The sequence below is a fragment of the Diabrotica virgifera genome, chromosome 5, assembly GCF_917563875.1.
Source record: "Diabrotica virgifera virgifera chromosome 5, PGI_DIABVI_V3a".
Taxonomy (NCBI): Eukaryota; Metazoa; Arthropoda; class Insecta; order Coleoptera; family Chrysomelidae; genus Diabrotica; species Diabrotica virgifera.
Genome location: NC_065447.1, coordinates 24,664,166 through 24,687,184, shown reverse-complemented (window position 1 = coordinate 24,687,184; position 23,019 = coordinate 24,664,166). Strand labels below are relative to the sequence as shown.

General features: G+C 31.3%; 1 protein-coding gene across 1 annotated transcript; it reads left to right on the top strand.

Moving 5' to 3' along the window:
• Window positions 1-866: 866 nt before the first annotated feature.
• On the top strand, window positions 867-18,998 carry LOC114329714 (cuticle protein 19-like). The gene is made up of 3 exons (XM_050651209.1): window positions 867-911; window positions 16,948-16,998; window positions 18,678-18,998. The coding sequence occupies exons 1-3, from the start codon at window positions 867-869 to the stop codon at window positions 18,906-18,908; spliced, it is 327 nt and encodes a 108-aa protein (XP_050507166.1). The 3' UTR covers window positions 18,909-18,998.
• Window positions 18,999-23,019: the final 4,021 nt, after the last annotated feature.

The window sequence follows — 23,019 nt, the reverse complement described above, 5'->3', positions numbered from 1 at the left end:
CTTTAAATAAATTACACGCTTCTAATCTTTGTGTGAAGGTGAGACGTTGCCACATCTTCGTCCCTTTGTAAATTTTTGGCAAAATTGGTATTTTGTTATTTAATTTATTTTATTTTCAACCTTTATGTATTAAACATTATTGACACTAGGCGGTATTTATATATTTCAACTAACTTATACATATATAATTAGTTTTATAACCATTATAATATATATTTTATAATAACCATTATTTTTTATTATTAATAATTTAACAAAAAATACAAAAACATAATAAGTATTTTATAGATTTATTAAAAATAACATCACAAAAAAACTTATTTGGAAAATATTACAAAATGTGTAGAAATATAAAATTACAAAATATTTTTCCTTAATTTATATGATACTACTTTGACAAATTCTAATCTATTTATTTTACATTCTCTTAATTCAAAAATTTTTCATTTAGAAAATTTATTTTTGCTGTACTTTCAGCAACAATTTTTTTTTGTGTAAAATTATATCAATAAAATGATTAATGTTAGGATGAGGGCAGTAGAAAGAAGCATTATACCTACTTGAAATGAAAACTTTCGCATGGGTTTGTGGTTCTTTGTAAGGAGGAAGAGTGCTCAGCCCTAAGATGTGGAGGAAATGTCGAATTTTCAGATATGTAATTATCAACAAGATAATCACAAAACTGGGTGACTCTTTCATCGACTGGTTTAATTTCTGCCAAATCTATAGCAAAAACATCACTAACATCTTCAGGATGTAATAATGAAAGACCAAAAATATAAATAAGAACATGCGTAATATCGGTTGAGTCAACACCTTTTTTCTGGTATTCTGGAGCTAATCCCAGTGCTTGACCTTTCTATACCATGCCTGACCCAAATGAAAACGACATCCATGAAGATCTGCTTCAGGTAATGCCTTACGCATACCATTATGAATGGAAATTTCAAAGTCTGAAGTTATTACTTTAGGGGATACAGGACAATTAATTTTAAAACATTCTTCTATGATATATTTAAAAGTGAGATAATATGAAGATGACTTTTTATCTTGAAGTAAACAAAAGACAAGAGGTATATAAAATATAATGTCCATTTTTCAAGCCATGTATATTAAACAATTGAGTGAAAAAACGAGGACAGTATTCAAAAGTTCCGTCGACATACCAATTGGAAAGAGTCGAAAGGAAACGAAGATTTGAAAAACATGTTAATATAACAATATGATTATCTTTGTCATTTTTAATTATAAAATTTTCATTTCTAATTGTAATAATAGAAGACGAATCTAGAGCTTTATGAAATTCAGATATATTTTTGCTAAGTTTAATTAAAGAATTTGTGGTTCTAGCATAATATAAATTTTGTCTCACCCTATTGATATCATTGATAGTAAATGTCTCTATATTTTTATCTTCTTAAGTTCTTTACAGATGAGCTTCATTGGTTTTTCGCTGAGATCTTCCACGGCTGCTCTTTTTATTGAATTGCTTACGGCTTTTCTATTGTAAACTTCGGCAGACAACTTCTCGTGGTTATGATCTAATATTGATTCAATTATCGTATTTTCACATCCCCGTGTTTTCACAAATGCTTTGCAGGTTTTTTTAGTACATGTTCACCGTTTTACTGTATCTTTGGCCAACATTTTTTGAAAACCGAATGTAAAAAAAACCATCAATTGATATATAGTAAAGGTTTACCCTTTTGACTGACACTTATGGTTGATTCCATTATTTCGGATGTTATAACTTAAACACAATTTGATCTGAAAATCGACGAACTGACAAGCTTGAAATAGACAAACTGACTGATGCAGGAACTAATCTTTCAAGTATGTTTACAACATTTAGCCCATTAGCACAATTTACAAAAGAGAATATAAACAAATAAAAAGAGGAAACAGTAGCGATCAACAGGTAGCAAAAACGCGTTCCAAGATTGCGGCTGTAATTTTGAATATTTTTTCGAGATATTTGGCACACGTATTCGTAATATAATAAAGAATGGCGGTACAGAGCCCAATTTGTAAAATATATTAATACGTGGAAATTACTCTGTAATTAAATACAATATTAAAAAAACGATGCCTAGATTTTGTGTCATTTTGGAACTACTAAAATTTTTTATTTCATGAGTAGTTCCAAAATGACATAAAATCTAGGCATCGGATAAAAAAGTTTATTTGAAGAAAGTGTATTTTTTTGTTCTTCTTAATGGCGGTACAGGCTCGTTTTTTAAATATTGTATTTAATTACAGAGTAATTTCCACATATTAATATATTTTTCAAATCGGGCTCTGTACCGCCATTCTTTATTATATTACGAATACGTGTGCCAAATATCTCGAAAAAAGATTCAAAATTACAGCCGCAATCTTGGAACGCGTTTTCGCTGCCTGTTGATCGCTACTGCTTCACCTTAAGGTAAAAGTATCTATTCATGGAATCGTTAAGAAGAGATTAGAATCGCAATTGAAATTACCCAGAAAATACCCAGAGAATAGAAACAAATAAAAAGATTAAGGTAAAAGTAACTATTTATGGAATTATAAAATGAAATTAAAAATATGGAAGAGATTAGAATCGGAATTGGAATTACCCAGAAAAGCTGGATATTAGATTGTCGGGTAACAACTTTCTTTTCTAAAAAGAAATATGTCGTACTATGAATTATTTATGTGAAACAAATTTTATGTACACTGCATTAAGAATTAGAAAAATCAAAATAAAATAGATACTACCTATTTAAATTTTGATTTGGCAACATTGTGTCATTATACAAAGATTAAATAGACAAAATATCAGCTTAAATGATTAACGAAACGGAGGCATTTCGATTGTACCTGGGAGGCATTTCATGTTTGAAAATATTTACCTGAAAAAGTGGGAAGCATTTTGATAACGCCGGTTGCGGATAGTAAGGGCGAACTCAACAAAAGCAAGTTTCGAGAAATTTGGGTTTAAAAATGCAGGTAGTAAGGGCGAACTCAACAAAAACAAGTTTTGAAGATTTATTTTGAAGGCGAAACAAGGTCCAACTCAACAATTCGACAGTTTTATGATGAAGGAAATTTAATTTAAAATGTCAATGTCAATTTAAAGGTCAAAAAAAATTTTTTGACCCAATGTTGAATTCGCCCTTACTATCGGCAACGGCCCATATTTGCTTATGTAGAATAAGATTCCTGATAATTTGTAACGTTATTTAATTATTTAATTATTTAATTTATAAACGTCATTTTTAACGTTATCATTTATCATTTTTATTAATTTATATTTAAGAGCCAATAGTAGCGCATCATCAATATAACTTTGGGAGATAGTAGCACACCTTTTTTCGAAAGTTCTGCGAAACTTTGGCAACAGTGCGTCGGGTATAATTGACATAACTTGAATATTGTGACATTAACTACTCATAGGCGCGCTAAACGGAAGTAATAGAAAACAGGTTTATTATTAGTAAATAAATATTTATAAAAATAAACCAAAGTAGGTGGAAAAATTATTAAAAGCGTGTATTTTGGTTTTTTTATTCAAATTTAAAATTTAACTTTTAAATTATTGATGATATTTCTAGACTAAAAAATCCTCCTGAAACTTTATATACTCACATTAAAATTCAAAATATTTTTACGTAAAATATACTTACCTATAAGTAAAACTCAATTAACAATAGTCTATTTTTCCAAATAGTCCAACTAAACAACTTAGTTCTATTCAACAAAAATATAATAAATTAGTTATAAATAAACACTAACGAATTCTTAAAATAATACATTACTGCACTGAACAGATATCGAAGTCGATAACAGAACAAATAAAATAATCGTTCTATTATACTGAGAAATCTGACTCAGGTTTGTCAAAATGACAATGACTATATCTGTATGTTGCCAAATCAGTTATTAGTTATAATATGTTCGATTTCTTCTTAGAGATAAAAAGTTTTAGTAGTTCCAATGTGACACAAAATCTAGGCATGGGATAAAAAAGTTTATTTGAAGAAAGTGTCTTTTTTATTCTTCTTAATGGCGGTACAGGCTCGTTTTTTTAATATTTCATTTTTAATTATAGAGTAATTTCCACATTCTAACATATTTGTCAAATTGGGCTCTTAGACCAGTAAGGATCTGTTTTTAGGTGGATGTGAGAGGTGGCATTCAGATTTTTACGTATAAAGTTAGGTGATAACTTCGTTAATAATAATTGAATTATGCTCCTTCTCAAATATGCCGGGAACATTAATAAAAAAATAAAATATTTAAAAATTTCAAAAAATTTCGTTTTTTTCTACTTTTTTTGCTTATAACATAAAAACTATTCATTTAAGAACAAAGTCATATTGGAATAAAACAAAGGTAATTAAATTTTCTATCAGATAAAAATGTCTTCATTTATCATCCTTGCTTCAAAATAGCAATAAATATAAAATAAGGGGGCAAAACAAGCCTGTCCTTATTCAATGCTTTTCCAACATCTACTTAGGTTACACTTGGAACCTTCCTAATTCGCTTAGAAAATTTTTGTAATGTACTAATACAGTACACCAAATTTCATTAAAATTGACTTACCAGATTTTGCATAATAATTTGGCAATCAAAACATTTTTTTTTAAATTAAATTTTTTTAAAATCTTGCACAACAAAAACTAGAACATACAAAGATTTGTCAATTTTTTACATATAAAGAAGTACTCTACATATCTAATGCACTTTACAGAATTGAAATCGGATTATTTAAGCAGCCTCAGCAATGTTTTAAAATTATAAACAATTCATTGGTTTATAAACAAATTAGTGCTGTGGTCAGGAGGGGGTGCTACGGGCTCCTTTATTTAGATGGACTTACCCAAGTTTTTTATGTATTTTGACCCGTATAACACAAATTTTTGGGTAACAATTGATCTGGATGTCGATAAAATTGTTATAAACAAATAACTTGAGGAATTAAATAACATCGATTTTTCGCAAAATAAAAAAAAATTTTTGTATTTCTTGGGTAATTCTAAGCAAAAATGTTCCTACAAGTTTTTTCGTAGGATGCATAGTTTTCGAGATAAACGCGGTGGAACTTTCAAAAAATCGAGAAATTGCAATTTTTGAAGGCGAATAACGTTTGATTAAAAAATAAAATAGCAATTCTGCTGACAGCATTTGAAAGTTTAAGTCAAATTGTACCGGTTTTAGTTATTTGCATTGCTAAAAATTAATTTTTTTATTATTAAACAAAGCTATTTTTTATAAGCCAAAAAATTGTTTATAAATTTAAAACATTGCTGAGGCCCCTTAAATAATCCGATTTTAATTCTGTAAAGTGTATTAGATAGGTAGAGTACCTCTTTATATGTAAAATAATTAGCCAACTTCTAAATAGTCTACATTTTGTTCAGAAAGATTTTAAAAAATTTTAACTTTTTTAAAAACAATTAGATTGCAAATTTATTAGGTCGATTTTAATGAAATTTGGTGTACGATTTAAGTATGTTACAAATAATTTCGTAAGCGAATTACTAAGGTTCTAAGTGCCACCAAAGTGGTTAAAAAATATTGAATAACAACAGACTTATTTTGCCCCCTTATTTTGTATTTATTGCTATATTGTAGAAAAGGTAATACCTTAAGACATTTCTTACCAGTCGTATAACATACAAAATTCAATTATCTTTATTTTATTTCCCTACGACTTTGTTCCAAAACGAATCGTTTTAAAGTTATAAGCAAAGAAATCAGAAAAAAAATCGATGTTTTTCGAAATTTTTAAATAGTTTAATTTTTTTATTAATGTTCCGGGCATATTTGAGAAGGAGCATAAGTCAATTATTATTACTGAAGGTGTCACCTAACTTTATCTGCAAAAATCCGAATGCCACCTCTCACATCCAAAAATAGACGTTTTTTCGCAAATCCTTACTGGTCTATCTGTACCGCCAATCTTTACTATATTACAAATATATGTGCCAAATATCTCGACAAAATATTCAAAATTAAAGCCGCAATCTTGGACCGCGTTTTCCATTTTTGATGACGCGCTACTGTAGCCTCTTAAGTAAATATTTTATTATATATTTTCTATTAAATTTATTGATTTCTTAACTCTCTGTCTTGGTTTCACCATTTTTTCTTCAAAAAATAGTTGGCGCTTTCTCTCTTTCTTTTCTATGTTAAATATTCTGTTTTATTCAAAAGACAAGACAAATTAATTTTTCTTACTTCTGTGTCACACTTCATTTCAGTAACAATCCCCCTTCCAATACTAACTAACTATCAAGTCAATGTCTCCTTAAAATAGATGTGGGGACTTTTTTAATAAGTTTAATAAATAATTAATAAAACAAAAAATATCATCAGTTTACTCTGTTCTTTGTTTGATAAATAAATATGATTAAGGAGTATTATTCTACATTAGTACCCCAACTGGCTTTAGAAGTGCTATCGCTACAAAATTATACATATGCATATAAGTAAAATTTTGAAAATTTGAAAAATAAGCAATTTAGCCGTTAATGGACTTAAACCAAACATAATTACCATAATTCGTTAAAATATGTGTAACTTTTTTTAAACAATTATTTTTGTATTATTAAAATCAAGTAAAATATTTTAAATTATCTCTTTTAGATGCGGTTTAGTTTGGCCTAAAGAAAGTGACCTTAATTGTTCACTAAATCACAAAAAAGCGTATTACTCGTGTCTTTCCAGTAAGTGCATATCGACTAAATGTAATTAAACAGCGAATTGGTAGTAATCTATTGATCCGTAAAATTTTTTATGTTAACTGGTAGCCGCCAGGACATAGACGTACATAGAGTGGAGATTTACACCAATAAATATCAAAATTATTTAAAAACATTTGATAATTACTTAGCGTCAAATAATACAATATCTAGGGCAGCGATGTGAAATGCTAATATTGATAATACAGGAAAAGATAAGATGAGGGAGGAGTATAGGAAAAAGGAGAGTGTGATGGTTGAAGAATTTAAGGGAGTGGTTTAAATCTCTTCAGAGAAGGCGGAAGATAGAGTAAAGGCAGTGACAACGATATCCAACCTGCGATTGGAAGATGGCAGTTAAAGAAGAAGGATAATAATGAACGATTAATAAGAAGATGATTAAATAATAAAGACCTTGTCATGAAAATTGGGTAGGAAATTCAAAAAAGTTAAAGTAAAATTATATTAATAAATAATAAAACATATAGATAAAGATTATGTCGCGTCATTGATAGCTGAGAAAAAAAATTTAAAAATATACTTGACTTGCTACCATACAGTCATGATGTGAACAAGTCAGATTCGAGCTCAATGTTTAATTTCACATCTTATTCCTATGCCGGAATAATTGTAAAGGGTTTTTACCCAAATATATTTAAATTTGGTGGTTAGCATGTTAGATTCAAGCAAACACTGATGATGATCGGTCAACTGATTGAAAACGAGTTCTGTTCTGTGATGTAGTCGTGTATAGGGATTTTAACAAATATACCTTTTATAAAGGATTTTATGGTTTTTTGTAATAAATGGTATACAGCCAACTAAAAATTTTTTCCTCGTGGAATTTTAAAAATATAATTAAGGATACGATATGATTAGTGATGTAAGAAGGGAATATTCTCAAAAAATATTCTCTGTCAGAATATCCTCGTTCTCGAGAATATTCTCTTAGAGTTGTTTCATCCTTAATCGTACTAAAACGATAATATATAAAAAAAATGAAAAATGGAAAATTGGATACGGCTTTTCTAAGTAAACGCGAAACAATGAATAATTTAACTATGAAAATAATGCTAGACAATTATTTTTTATGAACCCAGAATTAATTTTGGGGATGGAATTTGTGTGATTACATTTTAAAGTTCTAAAAGAGAAGTCTCGTCAGGATGTGGTATGTATACGTTGCATATATTGATTTTAAAACGATGTATTGCTGAAACTGCTACTGCTTCCAGATATGTATTTAACGGAATTTCTTTGGATTGGATGGTTGTGTGTACAAAAATTCCAACTCCGCCAATGGATATTTGTTGTAGGTACTGCTCGGTTTTTTGTATAGGATGTATAATTTTTTAGTTTTATTTGATTGTTGGAAAGGCGTGTTTCTTGTAGACACAATATTAGTGGTGACAGTTCATTGATTAGCGTTTTAATGTTTTCAATGTGGCTATAAAAGCCATTCAAGTTCCATTGAAGAATGAATTTAATTGCGCTGTTGAGATGGATCGAAGTCACTGTCTTCAGTGAAGGAAGATTCATCGTATTTATGTTGGGTTTATTTTTCTTATAATTCTTGTAATATTATTTTTCATGCGACGATCATTTAATTTTGAGTGAACCATTTTTAATAAGGTGTATAAGCCGTCAAAGTCTTCTGCATAATTTTTGGCTATGGTTTCGGGATCTTTTGATCCCATTGCATTTAAAACGAAGTCACATAATTCACATTAAAACATTTTGACTGGCGACATATTGCGCCTATGCTCGTAAATAGGTATAGTTTTTAAATCACATATTAAAAACATAATCTTAACTTTCTAACGCCTTTCATCTACGCCTCTGTATCTGAAATATGAATCTCGTTGTACCAAAATTGCATTTGTGTTTACATAGCTCGGCTTGCAATGTTTAGGCAAACATACCAAATGAGACGTGAAATATAGTTTCTTTTTGGATTTTTTTCACTATAAAAATCAGTGGAGTGTTGATCGATTGCGTTTCTATATACGTTGTGCAAAAAGAGTACAAACGATTGATTGCTGAGAGGTCAGAAATTTACATAATGCTTTATACGGTATTTTGTAAAGCATTTCTTTTCATGTGGGTTTGAAATCAACATTTCAAGCACATTTTTGTGTTTTTTTGAAACTATGATAGAATTATTTTATTTTTAAATTAAATATACATATTTAGTGCAATTTAAACAATGTTCAAAAAAAATTTAGTCAACATATTAAAAAAGTAGACAATGGTGGCAAATTTTTACAGAAATCTCAAAAAAATGGATTTTGCGGTGGACATCCGAACTCTACTTTGGATCATGAGAAACAAAAAATTCAAAAATATTATATTAGCTTATGAATTTTTCAAGGTAAAGCTGTCGAGTTTTTTTATTTAACGAATTTTGAGTATTAAGTATTGAGTATCTATTGTATTTATAACATTTAGTTATAATTAAGTATTACTATTAGAGAAGCAGGTTGGCTCAACAATATCTACAATATGGAGAAACAAACACATTATAATGGAAACTAAAAGAAGAATTTACAAAACGGTATAAGACCAACAATGACAGTCATGGCTGATACATCAAAAACGAAAAGGATGTCAGAGACAACAGAAATGTGAATACTAAGAGGAATCATAAGACACACATTGAGGGATCGAAAAAGAAGTTATGGAATTAAAACAGCATACAAAGTAGAAAATAGGCGGCAATATAACATGAAGACACAATCAAAGAATATAGAGATAGGTATAATTGCGTAATAAAACAAGACATACACTGGGGTGCAAAATTAACCAGACACCTTAAAATGGGTCATTTTTGATGTCTCGAATTTCCTAAACCTGTTGTCCGATTTAAGTGATTTTTTAATAGGTTATAGCCTTGATCGTTAACAATATCGCTGTAATACTATTGTTACTAAACGGGTAAATTTTCATTGTACACCGGGTGTACCAATGACACTGTGTTTTTTTTCTCAAACTTCGCATCACCCTGTGGAATATTCTAGCATTTATAAAATACTGAAATTAAAACACAACTATAGATTCATGTTTTATCAACAGTCTGTTTTTTGATTCATTCGCTTATGTTGGACAATAAAAAAGTTAGGTATTGCATACTTTAACAATTACCCATGTTTTTCATGAATACAGGGTGTTTTTATACAAGTGTGGCAAACTTCAAGTGGTAATTCTACATGAAAAAATAATGACAGTTTGCTTTATAAACCTATGTCCGCAAAAAATAATGACAGTTTGCTTTATAAACCTATGTCCGCAAATGCTTCGTTTCTGAGATAGAGGGTGTTGAAATTTTCTTACAAACTGACGATTTATTTATTGCTTTAAAACCGCTTGAGATATGCAAATGAAATTTGGTGGGTTTTAAGACGTAGTTATTGTACATTTTTTGACATACAAGTAAGAATTTAATATTCACCATTGGTGCGCATACGGGTAATATGAGCGGTTATATTACCCGTATGTGCTCCAATGGTGAATATTAAATGCTTAATTGTATGTAAAAAAATGTGCAATAACTACGTCTTAAATCCGACCAAATTTCATTTGCATATCTCAACCGGTTTTAAAGCAATAAATAAATCGTCATTTTGTAATAAAAATTTCAACACCTCCTATCTCGGAAACGAAGCATTTTCGGACATACCGTTTATAAAGCAAACTCTCATTATTTTTTTATGTAGAATTTCCCCTTAAAGTTGGCCATACTTATTTAAAACACCCTGTATTGATCAAAAACATGGCTAGTTGTTAAAGTACCTAACTTTTTATGGTCCAATGTAAGCGAATGAATCAAAAAACAAAATGTTGAGAAAACATGAGGCTATAGTTGGAATTAATTTCAGTATTGTATAAATGCTAGAATGTTCCACAGGGTGATGCGAACTTTTAGAAAAAAACACAGTTTGCTTGGTACACCCGGTATACACTGAAAATTTAACTGTTTAGCATCAATGCTATTACAGCGATATTGTTAAAGAATAAGGCTATAATATATTAAAAAATCACTTAAATCGGACAACAGGTTTTATTAAATTCCAGACATCAAAAATGACCCATTTTTAAGGTGTCTGGTTAATTTTGCACCCCAGTGTAGTTCTAGGCAGGAGACTTTATTGGCGTGGAGTAAAACCGCAATATTTCAGATAATTATTACAAAATCGTTAGTTTAAAATCTAAGAAATACGCAACTTTACACGCATATTTATTCAAAATAAATATTAACCTAAAAATTTTAAAGTCATTATGTAGTGACCTTCAAGTCTAGCCACTTATTGTTTCACAGTTTCTTGTGCACAGTTTCTATTCTTATACGAAATTACGAGAATAATTTCAACAAATCTTCATTCATGATCAGCTACTCTGAAAATATGGTTTCACAGTTCACTAGGAACCAACCTTTGGCTAGATTAAGATTCCATAATACCGCAGTGCTAAATAAAATAAACATTTGCGGCTAGGTACGGAAGAGGATATACTATTTCGGTATTTTTACGATTAACGAAATATGTATATTTAAATTGTTCTGTATTTGGACTTGGGGAGATTAAAGAGAGTTTTAAGATTAAAACCTTAAAACCAAAGAAATGTAAATTAAATGTTACGTAAACAATCAATAAAAAACCATTTGAACGTGTTGAAGAGTTTCAATACCTGGAGATGATTGATGTAAGAGAGGGACTTTGAATGATACTGATATCAGGAGTTTACACAAAAAGCAAGTGACTCATTTACACTACTAGTAGGCTATTGATTATATTCAAAATAAGATAGCTAAAAGGAACTACAACGTTAACGGGGTTTTATTATTTCATATGGTCAATGGACATCTATATATGAAAAAACCGCGGAGTGCTACCATTTAAAGGGGTGCGTTTTTGAGAAATGGGTGAATTAGTTCCTGGGCACATGTTACATTAGGGTGAGTTCTATGAACTTTTGGTACAAACATATCTGCATTAAAATTGTTCCTGGTTAAATTTTCTATCTAAATATCACTTTTTAAAGTCAATTATACTTTTTTTACAAAAATATATTCAAAAGAAAAAGCACAAAGAAACCAAAAAGAAAGAGATTTTGTTTTTTGTCCCATAACTTTTGTCCACGAGGATATAGGTATAGACATTGCTTTATAGAAAAAAAATCTACATATTCCTTCTTTAAAATGTTGTTTAGTAGAGGTAATTAGGATTTATAGTTTTCGAAATACGATTTTCCAAAGTTCGCCACTCACAGCAATTTTGGGCAATTTTCCTTGTTATTTCGCAAATATTGTTCTGTAACTTTTTTCTACGTTACTTTAGGTATATGCAATGGTACACGTAATAGGCATAGAAATCAATTACCTTTAAAATGGTCTACTGTATAACGTTGTACGAATTTTTTTTAAGAGATTATGGTTTTTCAATATTTTATACTTTTAACAATTTTTTATAATATAATATAAAAATAAAATAATATTATTATAATATAATATATTATATATTATATAATATTAAGTATATTATATATAGTATATATAATATAATACTATATTATATATTATACATATATTATATAATACCTAATATAAAAAAAAATTATTTTTTACATTTTTTACGATTATTTTTGAAATTTCTCATTATAACTTTTTTTCTTGTACATGGATATACTATATATTGCTCAATAAAGAGGGCTTACTTTCTGTTCTTTAAAATGATGTATCATCTATATTTAAATAATGGAAACCGAGTGATTCTTTGATATTTATTTACCTGTATTATTTAAAATTATTTCTTTTACAAAAATTACATAACCATTAGTCTTAGAAAACATCACTTTAGTTAAAATTATTTAAACGCTGACATTTAAAAAATTTTCAAAATTAAAGTCCATCTCTTCGTTAGCATTAGATTCAATATCTTCCTCTGACACCTCAGTTATCTTAGAGTTTCCACAATTAGTACCCATGCACATGCACCCTTTGCAGAATATTGAACAACTAATTCATATTTTCCTACAACCGCAGTTTTTTGTACATCCTTTGGTACATTTACATGCTATTCTTTTCAAGCAAAGCTTGTGGTGCAGGTGCTTTGACAGTAAATATTAGAATTAATCCATATTTTGAAGTTTGCCCGGTCGAGTCAAGTGGATCTAATGGTCCAAGAGCTGTGAGACATTTTTGAGTAGGTATTTTAGGCAACCTGAAAATTTTTCAGGTGACTCTTCCATGATAGCCTAATACAAAAATGCCGGTCTGGCTGGAGGGTAGCGGTTATTTTCCCCAAAAATCCCCCCCAAAGTTAAAAAAAGGGCAAAAATTGTTATTACAAAAAAAATCATTGACGTGACTTTAAAGTACATTTAAGTATTCAAATATAAAGAAAATAAACAAGCCAGGCGATTTGAGGGCGATTTTAACTCTGCAAGATACTTGCATGGGCGTCCCAGGATTATTTTCAGGGGATGCATCTGAACTTCAGAAGATTTCATCTGAATCTGTACATACTATTAACGAGTATAAAATATACAACTATACATACATAGCTATGTATATTCTATCCGGACAGGGCGATGCAATTGTTATTTTGACAGGGTATTTTTTAATATTAAAAATAAATATTCTAAAGACAGGTTTTTTGGTGAAATTTTCCAACTGCCATGTCATCAAACAAATTACGCGTGCATATAAATGAAAAGCGCTATAGGTAAGCAGCAGTGTGAGAAAGGGCGTATACCGATAGCTGTTTGTGTCCTCTGTTCTAGCGGAGCGAGTCCGTTCGCTGGAGAAAAATCACGTGACCTGGCGATACCCATGTTGTTGTGCCTCGAAACGTTAGAGTAATTATTATATATTATAGTTTTTTAAGTAACTTTTTGTTAATTAAAGGAAAATAATACGTACTATACAATAGATTTTGCAAATATGATAGAAAAAGACAAATTTATTATTATAAATATATAGGTAGAAAAGTATAAAACGATAAGCTAAATAAATTCGGTGTCCGAATCTTGTACATCTTGTTCAAACCCCTCATCTGAGCTTAAATATTCATTCTCTTCTTCTTCGTCAGACTCGTCAGTCGAAGCCTGCACAATCACGGGCGCATCTGAAGAAAGACTTGTCATTGGTGAGATGTGGTGTTATCGAATAATGTAAAAAATATCATGGACACAACACATAGCAAACACGGAAACATTAAGAAAGATGAAGAAGGAAAAAGAAATACTCAACACTATGAAGGAAAAAAATGAGCTACTTTGGTCTTATACTAAGAAATAAAAAACCTGATGTGATTGGTTATATAAGGAAAAGTATTAAGTATTGGTTATATAAGTAAGAATACGTAGCAACTCAATTAATTAATCACTAATTAATTTTTAATTAACTCTAAATACATATTACAACTATTTACAGATCAGGTAGAAGAGGAATCTGAGTCTCGAGTGGAGTCTGACGAAGAAAAAGAGAATGAATATTTAAGCTCAGATAAGGAGTTTGAAGAAGAAGTACAAGATTCGGACACAGAATTAATTTAGTTTGTAGTTTTATACTTTTCTACCTATATATTTATAATAATAAATTTGTCTTTTTCTATCATATTTGCAAAATTTATTGTATAGTCCGTATTGTTTTCCTTTAATAAAAAAAAGTTACTTACAACAACATGGGTATCGCCAGGTCACGTGATTTTTCTCGAGCGAACGGACTCGCTCAGTTACAACAGAAGACCCAAACAGCTATCGGTATAAGATCTTTCTCACACTGGTGCTTACCTATAGCGCTTTTCATTTATATGCACGCGTGATTTGTTTGATCACATGGCAGTTGGAAAATTTCACCAAAAAACCTGTCTTTTTTAGAATATTTATTTTTAATATTAAAAAATACCCTGTCAAAATAACAATTGCACCCCCCTGTCCGGAAGGAATGTACATAGCTATGCATGTATAAATGTATATTTTATACTCGTTAATAGTATGTACAGATTCAGATGAAATCTTCTGAAGTTCAGATGCATCCCCTGAAAATAATGCTGGGACGCCCATGCAAGTATCTTGCAGAGTTAAAATCGCCCTCAAATCGCCTGGCCTGTTTATTTTCTTTATATTTGAATATTTAAATTTACTTTAAAGTCACGTCAATGATATTTTTTGTAATAACAATTTTTGCCCTTTTTTTAACTTTGGGGGGGATTTTTGGGGAAATAACCGCTACCCTCCAGCCAGACCGGCATTTTTGTATTAGTCTATCATGGAAAAGTCACCTGAAAAATTTTCAGGTTGCCTAAAATACCTACTCAAAAATGTCTCACAGCTCTTAAAAAATAAGATTCAATCATAACACACAATCACATAAAAAAGTTATAATGAAAAATTTTAAAAATAATCCTAAAATCAAAAATCGTTGCAAGTACTTATTACATTTTGAAAAAGCATATCTTATTCAAAAATATTCCTAGAATTTTTTATAGTACACCATTTTAAAGTAAACAGAATAAGCTTTCTTTTTTATTATATAATATATACCTAAATCTAGAAAAAAAAAGTTATCATGGGAAATTTAAAAAATAATCGTAAAAAATATAAAAACTCGTTAAAAGTATAAAATCTTGAAAAAGATAACCTTTTTAAAAGAAGTCGTACAACATTATACAGTAGAGCATTTTAAAGGTAATTGATTTCTATTCCTCTTACATGTACCATTGTTATGCCTAAAGTTACGTAGAAAAAAGCTACAGAACAATATTTGCGAAATATCAATAGGTCTGGATCCCGCGTATGAAAAAAAAGTTGATTAATAGCAAGCTGAAAATTTGGTAATAGCTTAAGGGTGTCTAGTCGAATAAACTTTGATATGTGTGAACACTGGAACAGGGGCAGTTTTAATTTTGGAACAGGTTAAAAATTTGGAACGGTCACAGCACGAAAACGGCACATTTATTTTGTCCGACAGAACAGACTTAAACTCTTCGAACAGAGATTAAACTCTCATGCAAAAATCAGACTGCTATTTATCACCAAATGGGCGTTTTAATGAGTGGAACATGTAGAATATGTCAAATGACAGGAATTGTGACAGGTAATAAATAGAAGTCTGATTTTTTCATGAGAGTTTAATCTCTGTTCGGAGAGTTTAAGTCTGTTCTGTCGGACAAGATAAATGTGCCGTTTTCGTGCTGTGACCGTTCCAAATTTTTAACCTGTTCCACAATTAAAACTGCCCCTGTTTCAGTGTTCCCATATATCAAAGTTTATTCGACTAGACACCCTTAAGCTATTAGCAAATTTTCAGCTTGCTATTAATCAACTTTTTTTTCATACGCGGGATCCAGACCTACAAGGAAAATTGCCCAAAATTGCTGTGACTGGCGAACTTTGAAAAATCATATTTCGAAAACTGTAAATCCTAATGATCTCTGCCAAACATCGTTTTAAAGATAAAATATGTAATTTTTTTTCTGTGAAGCAATGTCTATACAAAACCAATACAGAAGTAAAAACTTCGAGATGTATTCTGGTATAAAATCGTTTATTTAAAACTATAAAATGTCATCGATTGCAGAACGTTTTCGTTCTAAACAGAACATCTTCAGTGCATCCTGCCGAGTATTTTGAAACTATCACACTGTAAATAGTGTTAACATCATCATATATGGTTTACATAATGTAATATGTTAAAATGTTATGACAAGTCGATGTTAATAGATAAAGTGGAACACATGCTAAAAGGGTGCCATGGTTCCCTGCTCGAAGATGCTAGGTACTTGCCAATTCAATGGGCACAGACCAACTTGGCGCAGGATAGATGGGGTTTGGAAACGAGGGGAGGAGGCCTATGTTTAGCAGTGGAGTTTTGAGGCTGGATGATGATGATGATGTAGATGCACTATATTTTGCAGATAGAAACCCATACACTTTAGCATAATATATTTATCATACGTATCTAAAATAAGTAAAAATCAATATTATTTATAATGTTAAGTAATAGTTGGCCATCAGTAAAAGAATTTTAATGCTTCCTATCAATGATACGATTCATTAGTTTATTGCAGCGTCACGCATGAACTGACATAGTGGGATTAACTATTTATTTTCTATATAAGGTTGATTGTTTTAAAACAAATAAAACAAAACAACATTAAGTCTACTGTAACAAAGATGACAACTGTAAGAAAAACATTTTATTTAAGTGATATTTTTTAATTTGGTATTTTTTTAGGTTAGCCTTTTGGGTTTAGTAATTTTAACGGTAGCTGTAGTTAACGCAGGAGTGAGTACAACATTTTTTTTTACAAGAATTTGTATAAGAGACCTTCCTCTTTTTTTTTAAGTATTATCTCCACGTTGGAGGCCGACAACGATCATAGCTATTTACACTTGAGAGACGGCTGCTCAGACAAGTGCATTTGACATATATATCCTACTACTATGATTTACAAGATCATAGTATGATATACTCTAGGGCTTTTCGTCGATTGTCATTTGTTTCGAGCTTCTGTCATGTGTCACATAATATTAATATATCTACGTCATACGTCTTTGGTTTGTATCATTGGTATATACCAATAACGTATGACGTAGATATATTAATATTATGTGACACATGACAGAAGTTCGAAACAAATGACTGTGAATGAAAAGCCCTATTCTCTCAGGTTGCGCAGGCATAATATTCTACGTATCTCTAGGCACGGATCTCTAGGCTTATTTTTCCTTGAATCTCTCCCAGCATAATCAATTGGAGCAAGTTGCATATCTGTCCAAGTGTAATATGTCCGAGATATTCTAATTTTCTTGTTTTTATTGTATTTAAGATCTCCATTTCTTTATTCATCTTTATCAGAACCTCTTTGTTTGTGACGTATCCTGTCATTGATGTCGATTCCAGTTTTATCATTGATGTCGCATTCAAAAGCCAAGCTTCTGAAAAAAGAGTCAAGATTAAGTTCTGCATCTGTGTTTGAGAAGTTGCTGACTCTGCAACATATTTTGTTTTCTTGACGTTGATTAAAAGTCTAAAGGGAGCAACACACGCTCGGCGAACTTGATCGAAGTTAAGCAAGTACGAGAGTGTAGACAGCCACTTCTTGCAACTTTGCTTCGCTTCACCGCTTGAATGTATTCCTCGCGAAGTTGAACGAGTGTGTAGTGACGGGTACTTCGGACTTCGGTCAACTTTCCCAAAGTAACTTCGCTGATGTGAGTGTGTTCTTGCAGTTTTTGAAGCTTCCCGAAGCTATAAAAATGTGTAATTTGTTATTAAATTTTTGTGTCATTATTTTTACTTTCACAAGTTCTTACGACTTTTAATAGAGCTAATGTTTTATAAAGGATTTTACTTGTTTTTGTAATATGTATATGATATGCAGCCAATTACAGGAAAACTTTTTTCCTCGTGGATTAGAGCTAATGTAATAGAGAGTGTGTCACTTTGTTAATTGCCATTGTGCTAATTGTAAGAGACAGGTGTCCACTTAATCAAAATCTCCTTTGTCTACCGCCTCCCCATTGGAGGTTGAATATCATCAACACTATTTTTACTCTATCTGCCGCTGTAATGAAGTATTGTATGGAACTGCATTTAAACCAGTCCTTTAAATTTTACAACCGTGACACTCTCGTTCTTCCTATATTCCTTATCGTTCTCTGTACGTCAATTTTTCTGTATTATCAATCTTAGTATTTCATATCGCTGTCCCATCACTACGTGTAACTTTCTTATTTTTGTTGTGTTTATTATTTCGTATTATTTGCCCATTTCTCGCAGTACTTTGGTGTTCTTTATCTTCTGTGTACATGCTCTTCTGTAACATCATTTTTCAAATGACTGTAGCTTATTTCTGTGTTCTTGCTTCAATGTCCAGTTCAAATCCAATTCTATTATACACTATATTTTTGCAACTTATTTTCATATTAACCAAAATAAAACTATATACTCACTAATTTTAGGAGCACGTTGGGTACAAATTTGAATATGGTGTCCACGACCCCCATACGCACGATCACAAAACTCACTATGAACATAGAGATGGCGACCATGTTGTAGGGATGTACACTCTTAAGGAAGCCGATGGTACTTACAGAATTGTGAAGTACAAATCTGGTCCTAAATCTGGATTTGAAGCTGTAGTCGAAAAAGTGGGACATGCTTATCATCCTGCACATCATGCACATAGTTGAAGTGGAACAGTATTGTTATTTTTTATTAAAAATACCCAAGAACTGAAAGTTGTAATTTCTTAATATAAAAATAAAAAAAAATCTATTATACGTCGTTTGAATATTATTGATATTACAGTTATTATGACACGGCTGACAATTCCCAACCTGATCAAAAATCAGTTAAGGGGATGGGCACGTATTTTCGGCTGCAATGCTATTCAAATGGGGATTCATTTTTTTCGAATCCTGAGGAAGCTAATAAGTCTTTTTAAAAATTTTAAAAGCAGAATGAAAGATTACGTTATTAGCGAGGGCAGAAAGCCCCTGATAACTTCTATAATATTTATTTTAATAAGTTACAGGGGTGAAAATCTAAGAGAAAATTTAGTGTGATTTTTAATTTCAAATATTTCATTCAAAATAAACTTTTTATTTATTCTAAGGGACTTCTGGCCCTCGGTAATAATTTAGTCTTTCATTCTGCGTTTAAAATTTTCAAAAATATTTATTGGTTTTTTCAGGATTCGAAAAAAATGAACACAATGTCCGTGGTAATATTTTCCAAATCTATCTTTGTCTTACAACGCACTCAGTCGAATAGAATATTGTCAGTCAGACAGTGACAATCAATGACAATTTTAAATATTTGACATAGCATCGGGAATATTTTGAGTTCTTGATTAAATAATATTATATACATATAGTGTATATATAATACATAATATGTATTATATATAATATATATTATATATAATATATATTGATATATAGTGTATTTGATAAATAATTGATTTAAGACGTGAACTTAATAAAAAGTTATTTATTGTGTGTTATTTGTGGAAGATCCAAGCAGAGAATACATCAGGATAATATATTCTGTGATCCAAGTATTTTGTTGTTAAAGATGTTCAAAATTGTAAGCGTTCCATAGTAACAATATATTATTTAAAAATCATTCCTCTTTTCTCTGAGTATTAGTTTTTGTTGTACATATAAATTATTACAATCACTGAATACATAGTCAGTGAAAAAATTATCACATTTATTAACTGAATTAATAATTTGCAATTATACAAATAACAGTTATCCAAGAATATTCACATGGCTAGATAGGGAGATAGAGAAACATGGCTGTCGAAATGAACCAAGGGACTTATTCCAGAAGATCAAACTCCTTACCAGAGAATTTAAACCTCAAACGTGGTCTGTAATAGATAAGGAAGGTAATTTAAAGACCGATACTGATGAAATATTGGAAACATGGCGAAACTACTGTAGCGAGTTATATAAAAATAACGAGGTATCAGCAGAAAATCAGTGGCCTTCTGACTACCCTAGAGAACCTACTGTCTTACTCGCTGAAATCAAAGATGCAATTAAATCATTAAAGAGAAATAAATCCCCAGGCCACAGGCCCCAGGCATTGATTCAATACCATGTGAAATACTACAGTTACTAGGTGACAAAGGATTACATAGCATCCATTCTATCTGTGTCGCTGTTTGGAATTCAGGAAAATGGCCATCTAATTGGTGTACCTCAATTTATATCCCACTACACAAAAAAGGAACTACTACCAGATGTGAAAACTACCGCACACTGTCACTAATAACACATGCTAGTAAAATCTTGTTGCATATCATCAAAAACAGATTAAAAACCTATCTACATTACCAAATACCTCAGGAACAAGCGGGGTTTGTAAAGGATAAAGATACAAGAGAACAAATCCTGAACCTGAGACAACTCATTGAAAAGTCTACAGAATTTCAAGTACCAATGATTATATGCTTCGCTGACTACCAAAAGGCATTTGATTGTGTAAGCTGGATAAATCTGTGGTCAATTTTAATAGAAATGGGCGCACCAATGCACCTGGTGACACTTATTAAAAATCTGTACCAGTCTAATATAGCCACAGTACGACTAGGTCCGAAGTTCTCAAACCAATTCAAGACCGAGAGAGGTGTTAGACAAGGATGCGTGTTGTCACCTGACTTATTTAACATTTATGGTGAACATGTTATAGGATGGTTTTAGAAGGATGGGCCGGTAGAGTAACAGTAGCTGGTAGGAAAATCTCCAATTTAAGATTTGCTGATAACACTACACTTATAGCAGCAAATGAGCAAGAAATTTTTGATCTTCTGCGAAGAATTGAGTATGAAAGCAATAAAGTTGGTCTGAAAATTAATAAAGCTAAGACAAAAATAATGGTGGTCGACAGATTTGACACTATTCAACTAACTAACATATTACAGGAATACCAGATAGTAAACACCTTTTTCTATCTCGGGTCTAGTATAACTAACGATGGTAACTGTGAAGCAGAAGTTCGGAGACGTATTGGTATGGCAAAAAAAGCGATAAGTCGCCTAACTAAAGTTTGGAAAGACAGATCTATCTCTCAAAATATCAAGATGAGGCTGGTGAATGCCCTTGTATTCTCAATATTTCTATACGGAGCAGAGACTTGGACTCTTCGCGCATGCGAGCGCCAAAAAATTGATGCCTTTGAGATGTGGTGCTGGAGAAGAATGCTGCTCATACCTTGGACAGCTCATAGGATAAACGTTTTCATTCTAAACCAACTCAATATTAAAAAAAGGCTGTCCACAATATGTCTGCAACGAATTCTGCAATTCGTTGGTCACATGGTTCGCAGAGGTGACGACAGTTTGGAGAGATTAATTGTTTCTGTAAACGTTCCGGGGAGAAGATCAAGAGGACGATCACCAACTAGATGGTCTGACCAAATAAAGCATTCAGCTGGAAACTCATTCTGCGATGCTCTTAGAGCAGCTGAAGATAGAGACCAATGGAGAAACATTGTTAGGAATATTGGAAAAAATCACGATCCTCAGTAATGGGGAAACGACAGGAGAGAGAGAGAGAGAGAGAGAGAGAGAGAGAGAGAGAGAGAGAGAGAAGAACATTCACAAGCCATCTCTTTAAGCAAATGATGACATTTTCAAGTAGAATGACATTCTAGTAATGTTTACATATCCATACCAGTGTGAATTTTACTACACGTAATTTGCCGTGTAAAGACAGAAAAAGTAGGGATAGCCGTAAAATATTTGCGAATTATGTAGAAAAATTATTTGAACATCAAAAATTGCCCCCTATTATGAGCGCATTTAAATATATGTCGTGTACTTAAACTATGGCTGAACTTTTCTCATATATGTAGATTTCTTTTTAGTTTAACTAGGTGGTTAGGAGCTCCCATAGAGCCCATTTTATTCCACAGAGGATCTCATTTTACTGATTCTAAAGCCTTTGCGTAATCCACATAATAGATCGGGACTATGTGCTATGAAGTAAATTATTCTGTCACTTTTTCTATTATCTGCCAGGTGTTCAATATCTGCTCAAATATTCTTTTCTCTGGTATGAATCCGCAATGTTCTTGAGCTATCCCTAGGAGCAGAAAATTATTTATCTGTTTATTAAGTATGTATATGCATCAGGTTTTTTCTTACAATAGTTCTGCAATTGCTGCATACAGATCCTTTCTTATGGATAGGAAAAGGTTGACTCGCACCACTATCAGACCATTCACCTGTGATCCAGAATCCTGTTTGTGCTTCTCGCCCATTGCATTTAGAGTTTTCGCTGGAGTAATCAACTATAAGTTATCTTAAAATCAAATATGTATGAGCGTTAGTTTCAAGTCGAAGTTTTCTTCTTCCTTAAGTACCATTTCTGCGATGGAGCTTGGCAATCATTTTGGCTATTCCAACCTTCGAGGGAGCTGCTCTGAACAGTTGCCTTGAGCTTTCACCAAACCATCCTCTCAGGTTCTTCAGTCAGGAAAGGTATCCTTCTCACACTTCTCCTACCCTCTATTTTTCCTTGAATTATGAGTCTCAGGATATTGTATCTATCACCTCTCATCACATCTCCGATATATTGCAATTTCCTTTCTTTTATTGTGTTTTCCATTTCTCTCTCTCTCTCTCTCTCTCTCTCTCTCTCTCTCTGCCTATTCTCCTTAACACTTCTATATTCGTAACTTTATCTACCCATCCTTCAAAGTCGAAATCTCATTACCATAAAATAATTCCATGAGTAATAATTGTGCTTATACTAGTCATTTATCTATAACATATTTATACCTATACCC